The 10,271-nt window shown below is 34.0% G+C and overlaps 1 protein-coding gene across 1 annotated transcript; it reads left to right on the top strand.

Annotated features, from left to right (window-relative positions):
- The first annotated feature begins 4,126 nt into the window (after positions 1–4,126).
- Positions 4,127–5,559, top strand: LOC111393225 (pathogenesis-related genes transcriptional activator PTI6-like). Its single transcript, XM_023018662.1, has one exon. It carries the CDS (start codon positions 4,493–4,495, stop codon positions 5,243–5,245), a length of 753 nt encoding a protein of 250 aa, XP_022874430.1. The 5' UTR covers positions 4,127–4,492; the 3' UTR covers positions 5,246–5,559.
- Positions 5,560–10,271: the final 4,712 nt, after the last annotated feature.

The following is a 10,271-nucleotide window of genomic DNA, read 5'->3' as shown; positions in this document are numbered from 1 at the left end:
TTAAGCCGCTGTTTTGTGGGGGATTAAAATCAAATTTTTAGTAGATTTTGATAGAAATTGATGAAATGTGTGGTTGAAAAGTTGTTGATCCCCTAAAATATGTGGTTAAACTTAATTATTGACTTTGATTAAAATCCTGATTATAATTTCTATCAAATAAGGGCTTATTAATCTTTAAATTTCAATATCCTACTTTTTAAAATTTGAATTATTCAGAACATATTTGAATTGATTGACCACGGACATACATAAAAATTTGTTAAGTAAAAGATGATAAGAAATCTATAATTTTTTTTTAAATGCAAAATAAAAAACAAAAATGACCATGGACTAATGTTCATGCTGAGGGAGTCAAAAGAATAAAGCTTAAAACCAAATTTTACTAAATTAAAATATGTTTTTTTAATTAGAGAATTTCTTGAAAATATTCATAAATTACATATGAACAAAATGAGTTTACCTCTTATCAAAATTCAGAGTTCGACATGACGAAACTTTCTTAAACTCTTAACTCTGAATAAAATATTTAGTAATCTCAGAGTATAACATGTGTTTATTTACTCATGTTTGAATTTTAATCAAAAAATGAGTACTCCATACTGCTTATTGTTGAGGTACGAATTTTTTCCCTCGACTCTGATATATATATAAACTTTCGAAATTTTGCAAGTGGATAAGGAATGCTGTTATCTGCAATCGTTCACTATCACAGTCGTCTTACATAGCATCATATATGTGACAGTATAATGTATCAAATCACTAACTATCATATGTATGCTAAATAGAATAACTATAGTAGTGAGTGACTGCAATAACATTATTGTTATACATAAGAACATGTTTCTCTCTTTATTTTATGCTCAAATATTTTCATTTAATATGAATAAATTAATGTGTAAGAGTTTCTTGTCAATATTCATTTGATTTATCTTGCATTCAGTTTTAAACTTCATTTATTTCTACCACGCATAAGACAAGTATATAAAGAATTCGTTTAACTTCATTGAAACATACACTTTTATAATTTCACTTTTATTCTTATTTTTATCTACTTCATTAATTAAAGACACAAGCCACGTAAATTCTTACGTCGGGATATCTACATCGGAGTTCACGTAAATTGGCTTATCATCTCTTTATGCAGTGTGTCCTTTAAATATTAACTTCTCAATTTTCCGAAAGGCGAAAGTATTAAACTGTTATACATAGTTCAAACGTATTAAATTTAAAAATAAAAATTCATTGATAATTATAATTGAAAAAAATCTTAAAATTCTAAAGTTTCTTTTCTGACGATTTGCATGTGCATGGCCTCAAAAGTGATTTGACACCATGATTGCTTAAAAACTTGATAATCAATATTGAACAAGAAATCATGACTATAAATTTTGTTTGGTATGCAATTATTGTTTAAAATATTGTCATGTGAGTTATGAGTTTGAAAAGGAGCTTTTAAATACATCAGAACAAAATTAATTTCCTTGGATCTAAAACTTCGATGATTAAGTATGTTCGGAAGTAGTTAATAAACGGTTTAAATTATAAATAGATAGAATCAATTAGTGTATGTATAGAACTTATAGGTAACACGACATAAATTAATAAGAAATGATTTGGTCGATTATAAATAATTTGTAAACATTATCCAAACAAGGTATCATCATCTACTTATTACCGAATTTATGTTAATCTGTCCATATCCTTACCTCCTATTCATGGCAACACAGATTAGGAAAAAGTGGATTAGTATTGGGGTTTACGGTATTAGAAAGTAGTCGGTGGTGTTGGGTTATTGGTGTGTAAGTTGTTGATTTCCTGTTAAGAGAATAAATTTCACATCAATTAAAAATTGAAATATTGACTAATTTAAATAGATTTTGGATCACTCCTCTTAATAAGGTTGACCTTATTAAGATGGACTTCAAATCTTAATATGGTATCAGAGCCCAGTAAACTCCAACGAGTTACTCGATCCGATTAAGTCTTAAAAATGAGCACATAGATTTCAAGATTGGTCTGCTAAAAAAGAGTCACCATCTTGCGGGGGCCTGTTAAGGGAATAAATCTCATATCGATTAAATACCGAAATATTGACCAACTTAAATAGATCTTGAGCCACTCCTCTTAATAAGGTTGACCTTATTAAGATGGACCTCAAATCTTAATATGTTAAGGGAATAAATCCCATATCGATTAAATACCGAAATATTGACCAACTTAAATAGATCTTGGGTCACTCCTCTTAACAAGATTGGCCTTATTAAAATGTACCCTAATTCTTAACATGTTATCAGAACCCATTAAACTTCAACGAGCTATTCGATCCGATTAAGTCTAAAAAATGAGCATACGGATTTCAAGATTGGTTTGCTAAAAAAGAATCACCATCTTGCAGGAGCATGTTAAGAGAATAAATTCCACATCGGTTAAATACCGAAATATTGACCAACTTAAATAGATCTTGGGCCACTCCTCTTAACAAGGTTGACCTTATTAAGATGGACCCCAAATCTTAACAGATATCACTCTCATAAAGTGTCAAATTAATTTTGCGTAACAACTCAATATTCTTATGAGCATCTATATACTTACTCAACCTGCGAGCAAGTCATTTACGTGAGGCATCACTTACTAGGATACATATCCAAAGGTGTTTTTAGTTTTAAGCTCTTGTTTGGTACATCTTAAAAAAGTTTTGAGTCGACTAGTGATAACAAAAAGTTGCTGAACAGAGTGTCGAAGGAAGATAGTCTACCAGCGATTGCATTTATAAAGTAGGTTCAGTAGAGCTGCTTGTTAGCTTACTACTTCCATCTGAACCTTCAAGTTAGCAAAGCCTAGCTCGAAGTTGAATCCGCTCGAATGGCACCTACCCAAAAAGGACTTCAATGGGGAAAAGCCATGGAAACTCAAGAACAATGTAAGACAGAGTAGTACCAAGTTCGGAAAGAGACTCGAAAAAATGCCATTTTTTACCGTTCAATTTATTGATGGGATAGCTAGCCTATTACGCACTCGGGCCAGTCTACTATACGCTAATAGCGCTAATAAGGGTCTTTGGATTAGGGCTTTCATTCTTATCGCTCCAAATTTCGATCTATATGATCTTCGGACAGTAGAAAGTCAACCTATTCCATAGAAGCAGGTAGTACCTCAACCCGCCTACTTGGGTCTTGTATGGATATACAGGAAGGAGTGCTCCTAGGTGTGTGTAGGGGTTGTGTTTGTTCGTGAGAATGGATTCCTCATCTAGTTCGTTTGAGGGTATGGAAATTTTTAAATCAAACTCAATAATTAATTTTAATTATAAATTTATAAAACTTGTAATTTTTATTAATTTTTTAATCATATATTCTATCGATTTTTATATGTGAAGAGATTTTTTTGGCTATTAGTGTGCAAAATTAAAATTTTATACTTTATTTTGGATTATGGTGTTGCAGGTAACAATTGGTAAAGTTTGGTGAAAAGGTGAAATAAGTGTAGAATTTTCAAACAAAGAGTCCCCTTGAAACATCAATGAATGCCAGCTGTAACATATGACTCTTGGCCCCCTCCAGTCCACACCACTTCACTATCCCCACTAACTATTTTTGTGGTAGCCCTTTCGCAACCTCTCTGGCATGTACAGGAGATCCTTCTTTAGAGCGTCGGACTAAAATTGTTAGCAACCTTCTAAGATGAATAATATTGAATTTCACTTCATTACTATGCTCGAACTTTTTTTGGATCGAGCCACGGGTGATCCAACTCAACGAGCTAAACCGACATCTCTAACCATAACTAAACAAATAGGTGTGATTAAATTAATCTAATAAAAAAATATAAGTTTTTAAAGGTTTACGAAATTGTATAACATATACAGTACAATGACTCGGACAATCTATATATTGAGAAAGGGCCGAGCTACACTGCTCGCATGGATGACCGTGAAGTTGACACAACACTCGCACGCGAGGGTCGGATTATTTTATTCATGAAGAACTCACGCTGAGGCATACGAGGGAGCGATCACCCGCGATGATGGTTTGGCTTATCTCATTGAGAAAAGTAAGAGTCCACATACGTAAATGATCTTTGTATCTATATACTGTGTACATCTTCTGGTCATACACAGAGGAAGAGGGGAGGGTCTCTTGTTTATATTATTATATATATGCTTGCGCCTTCTGGTATATACACATCTGCTGCTCTCGTGGGGGAGAGACAGAGAGAGAGAGAGAAAAGGGTATTAGGACCTCGAGACAGAGATACAGTTGTTTCCCGCCAAAACAACAAGAGCTCTTTGTCCCAGGTTCCCGGTTCCCCTACTCCTGACTTTCCTCTTTTATACCCACAAAGTCACTGCTTTCTTACAATTTGATCATCGCTTTCTCTTCTTCACTCGAGTATTTGTTCTACAGTTCCTTTCTTCTCTGAGGCTTTCTTCTCTGAGGGACTCAAAATCGAAGGATAATTGTTGTTATCTCTGGTTTTGAGCTTGTGTTAAGACATGAAACTGCAACCAGTAGTGAAGTTTACAGAACATGTAGTCACTACAAGCAAGTTCATCGATCACCGGCGTCCCACAAAGCTCCGGCATACGGCGGTGAGGATCATACTCACCGATGGGGATGCTACTGACTCTGACGATGAATATGAAGGTTCCGAGAGAATCTTCGTCCGTCGAGTCAAACGACATGTTGAAGAGGTCAACTTTAAGTCGGAGATACCGAAAGAAGGGCGTAATAACAATAACAGTCATAAAAAGAGGAGCTTGGATTCGCCAGTAAATGGCGTCACTGGCCTGAAAAAATTCAGGGGTGTGCGTCAGAGACCTTGGGGAAGATGGGCAGCTGAGATCCGCGATCCGACGAGTAGGAAACGGGTCTGGCTAGGGACTTATGACACTCCTGAAGAAGCTGCTTCAGTTTATGACACCGCCGCCGTTAAATTGAGAGGGCCCACCGCTGTCACTAACTTTCCGGCGGCTGAAAGAGTCTCTAGGGACTCCGTTACCGAGAACCCAACAGAAAGTGACGCAGTTTCTTCTGGAAACGACACCGCTTCGTCGCCCACCTCCGTTCTCCGCCACGAAAATTTTACGCCGTTGGACTGTCTCTCCTGGTTCAACGGCGACGTTGACGCCTTAGGGTTTAGCATTGAATTTCCGTTCAGTCAGCCGAGTATTGGTTTGTCGCGAAAATACCACGCCGACGAATTCAGCGAGTTTGACTTCGATGACTTCCTCGAAGAAGTCAGCTGATGCGTCTCCGTCGGGAGTCGGGACACTGTCGTCATTTCGTAAAAAGTCATGGTTACTTATGTAATTACACACGTCAGCGTATACGTGAACTACATGAATTTGTTAGTATTATTGCGAGTGTCGATTTTTGGAGGAGATATTTTTGTAGCTCTTTTATTATCGTAATAAGGTGAAAAAATTATATTATTTTCCCAATTAAAGAAGGAAAGAAGTGAGATTTGCGGTCATATTTAAGAGATTTGGGATGTATTTATATATTATTAAATTAAACTTATTGTTGAAATAGAGAATTATGTAAGTGATTTACGAATGAATCTTGGTTTTAACTGCTGTCGAAAGTGACCTTGTGAAAACGTGTTTGAAATATGCTCCATACTTCTGTGGGTGGGGGCGTTCACATTAGGCTTTTTTTGAAGAGAGAGAGAGAGAGAGAGATGGTTGTTCTGGTTAAATTAATAGAATGATCATTTCACATTTAAATGTAAATATTTATACCTTGTCTGTTGATAAAAAGTGTACATATCTTTTGGCGAATATCCTAATTTTGAGGCGAATCTTGAAATGTTGTAAGAGAAGATTATTATTATTATTATTATTCTTCTTCTTCGAGATGGTTGGTTGGTCAGCAAATTAATCAATCGAGATAGCCTCAAATGTCTCTCGGAAAGTGAATTCACTCTCGGAAGTTTTTGATGCCTCGGTATTGTGCACCTACAAGTAATAGTTATCTTTTTATGAAAAATTGTATCATTAGGGTTATTCTTTATAGTTTCAATTAGAAGTGATCATTTTGCTAATTTTTACAAAAGTTTGTCATGTAGAAATGTCACTTTGCATTTGCCACTTAGCCACTCTTTGATTTTGACAAAAATCATATTTTATTAGATTTTGGTAAAAGATAATGACATGGATGTTTGAAAATTTGATAAAAGTTTATGCTTTTCATGAAATATGTGATTAAAAATAAATTTTGAAAAATAGAGATCAACCATAGGCTAAGAGGTATTTCCCATCATATTATTCAAGAATTCCATTTGGTACTCTAGTTATTTTTCGCTTTGTTTGTTTCTTGACTTTATCTGCTTCACCCATCAATATTGACTCACTTTAATACCTTTTACTTATCTACTAAGTAGACAATCACAGTAGAAGAAGAGGAAAAATCTTCTTGTCGTTGGCCCTGTCCAAACAGGCCATTAGGCGCTCTGGACGGATAGGGACTGACCCGTCAGTCCCTATCCGTCCAGCACTCATCAGAAGAAAATTAGACAAACACGTGTAATTAATTTTTCTTCGACTAGCAGACCACGGCTACAATTATTAGTAAGATGGATCGATATTCGACCATAACCAAAATTTTAGTCTACACAAAAGAGTAAACATTATTGAGTTTTCTGCATTATAGAGTCTGCGTAAGATTAATCACAAGTTTCAGAACAAGTTTTGATTTGAATGAATCCCTCCCAAAGTTTTCTGTCACTAATACAATAATGATTTTTTAGAGTTTTAACATATTGTAACATTGCTTGTTCAAAAACTATGACATGTGTGATACTAATTATTAGCCAAATTACACTATATAATACATAAATTTAAACGTCTTTTATTTTATTGAGTATTATGAAGCCTATTTTACCGTCAATACTATAATTGTATATCTTATATGTTAAAATAAACATAAAAGAACTAAAATTAAAAACGACAATACTTAATATGCATTGGGATGCAATTAGTTCAATGGTTAGTGCAAGCTTTTTAGTTCGCTAATTTCGAATATTTTGGACACATCATTGTTCGGGATTATTTGGACTAACAAATGAAATCAGAATTTCGGGTACGATATATCTCTTGTTGAAAGTAACCCAAATTCACCAGTAACGAGTGAAAATCAAGAAACTAGCTATATGATACCGTACATTTTATAATCAGAACAGTAGTATTACTTTGTAGAATATCCTATTTACTCCAATCTGACATATTATAAATGTATTATACCGTAAGATATTATCGTGTAGTGAGGTAAGTTGAAACATCATAGTCCACGCTAGCATTGATTTCATCGACATTCCAGAGATATTCATAGAACCGACGCTGTTGGTTTGGATAGGGACAGAGGAAGATTCGTGCAAAGTGGAATCCACCTTTGTTTGGGCACTGTTAATTTTGAAAATTCAAAGCCACCAGCTACCGGCGGCTGGAGAAGAGTGCAAAGTTCCAAATTAAAATTGGATCTGCAAACGAAGTGCCCCATATGAATTTGGAATTGAATGAGAAAGGGGAAATTATGCCTGTCGGGGCATAATACAGTGGTGCAAAAGACAGGAGTGAAATAATTTCAGCCTTGCTAGCAGTCGCAGTATGAGAGTTCGATTCCTGAGATATGAAATTTGACTCTTTGTAGGTACTAGTATACAGACAAACTTTTGTTCCTTGATCTGCTGGGACACATTCCTCGATTTACCTCTCTCACGATATTTCAGAGACAGAGCGGTGGAGCCTCTCAAGATTGGGGTTCAACCTTTTTTTTGAGAAAGGGGAAATTATTATTGGATTTGATGGGTCCTATATTTCTGTGGTTGTTGACCTAATTGATATCAAATGGCATCGAAATCCTTATGCCACGGTAACCGCGTTTCACTACCACTGGAGTAGTCTCACTCTTAAGGGAAAATTGCAGCTAGGTCCCGAATCATTAATTTGTTGCAAATTAATCGAATCTCTTATTTTCACACTCATGATTTCAAACCTTTCATTTCGATTGCAACTGAAAGACAATAGACAAAATCTGTCCATTAATAAGTTAGATGACCCGAAAATTAAAACTTTTGACTTGTCTTCACCAATTAAAAGAAGGGAAAACCATCACTTCATTATTTTCCCATAAATATGAATATCTTGTGATAATATTGAACCATGCTAGCATTGATTTCATCATCATTGCTATTGCCTTCCGCATCAAATTATCATTGCTTGTCACCACTACCATCATCATCGCCACTAAAACTATCATTTTCTGGTGATAATTGTGAAGTAGATGAGCTATTTCTTCCACCTCTCGACTTTGTTATGGACCTGATAATGGGGTCTTTAGGTCTTGTTTCTCAGACTCGGAAAAGTTCTCATTTCTTCATTCACTCAATCTCTGCTCCATCTTGCAAGCCACTCAAACCAAAATTTCTTGGTAATGTGAGAGAACGACGTTTAATGGCCTATTATTGAAAGGTCAAGGGGTTGTTTGAAAAAGTTTATGATAAAAATTTTATTAGTGTCAAAAGTTTGTTAATGAATTTTTCATGGGAAAAATGATTTTTTGAAAAAATGCGCGGATGAAAAATGAAAAAAAAAATTGTTATTTTTATAAAATATGTGGTTGTAAATATATTTGTAAAAAAATTATTTTTAAAATTTTGAACCAACAAATTCGAAACGTGTGATTGAAAAGTTGGTAAAGTTATGATTTTTTTTTGAAATTTGTGATTAGGTCGAAGATTGGTGACTTGAAAAGTTTATACGATTTTAGTAAAGTTTGATTGACACAAGCACTGAAAAAAAGAAGTAATCATCTCCGAATTTTGTAGGTTTGCTTATTTATCACGGCTAACATGTTTTATTGGATTAAATGTGGCAACAATAAATAAGTACATGAACGGCCGAAATATGAGTTTTCAATTAGTATCATCATTACTCGCAAACTTTAGAGATTAATATGGACTTCAGAAAGAATAGAATATTCAAAAGTTAGGAGGCATCAAATCAAGATTTTTATAAGTTTATAAAAGACAAATGTTATTTAAAATGTACGACTTTCATAAATTCTCCAAAATTTTACCAGAAAGTATAAAAAAAATTATATAATTTGTCTTCCAGCCACTACGGATTTTGAAAAACTTAAAAAAAAAATTAAAAAAATTTAGTTGTTCATTTCTAATACACATTATTTTCGTTGAGCCTCTATTGCATTATCTAATAAAATTGGAATGCATTTTAATAATTGAATAATATGGAGGTGACACCGTCGACACGTGGACAAGAGATTATCTCCATTACAGATGAATAATATTATTTAAAAAAATTATTTCAATCTATCATTTTTTTCCTTTTGACAAATTACAGAGACAACCCATGAGATTTGTGATAAGTTCACATACATTCCTCTCTTTTTCAAAATTATACAGTAATTGTACAATTGATGCTACTAGTTAATACAAGTTTGTCACATTATTAACTGTTCAATTGTAAAGGCAATTCTAGCATGGTTATTGAAGTCTCATTTAATTTATCGTGAGGACATTTCCATGATTTTTCAATTTTATTTAGTACGTTACACGTGCTACGTGACGAATACCACTTGGGGAATAAAACAAAAGTGCGCCTACGATTCCATACGTGCCCGGGGGCCATTCACAACAAAAATAATCCAATAGATATACATTTCTAATCAACCACTTAGTTGACATGACCAATATTTTTTAAAAAGTTAGTTAAATAGATTTTGTAATCGAGATTTTTTGAAAAATGTGTAATTAAAAAGTAATTTTTTTTTTATAATTTATGTGTAAAATTATTTTACTGAGAGAATGTATAAATATAAATTTGAAAAAAAAAAATGAAATTTTATATAAGGAGGCTCAAACACATATTAAATTTTGTTTAGCCAATTGGTTAAACCGACCAGGCAAGGCTGAGTGTAATTACGTTTACAAAAATGAAAATTACACCACACCCTACTTAAAAAATTCAGAATTCTAAAATCAGATTGGATGTTTTATTGTTAAAAATATAAGATGTTTTGTTAATTAATTAATATATATAAAAATTATAAACCCACTCAAACCCTAAAAATAAAAAAATTCATGACCTATGTCCTCTCTTTCTTCCCCCTCCGACGACTTCGGTAACAAGACATGGAAGAATGGTGGCTTCGGCTCTACCAATCTTGTATGGCGTTGCTGTAGCAATTGCGCACGGTGCTGTGCTCATCGCGCAACGCCTCGCACGCAACACACAACAGCAGAACCATCGAAGC

The sequence above is a fragment of the Olea europaea genome, chromosome 4 (genome assembly GCF_002742605.1).
Source record: "Olea europaea var. sylvestris chromosome 4, O_europaea_v1, whole genome shotgun sequence".
Lineage (NCBI taxonomy): Eukaryota > Viridiplantae > Streptophyta > Magnoliopsida > Lamiales > Oleaceae > Olea > Olea europaea.
This window is presented reverse-complemented; position numbering and strand designations above follow the sequence as displayed.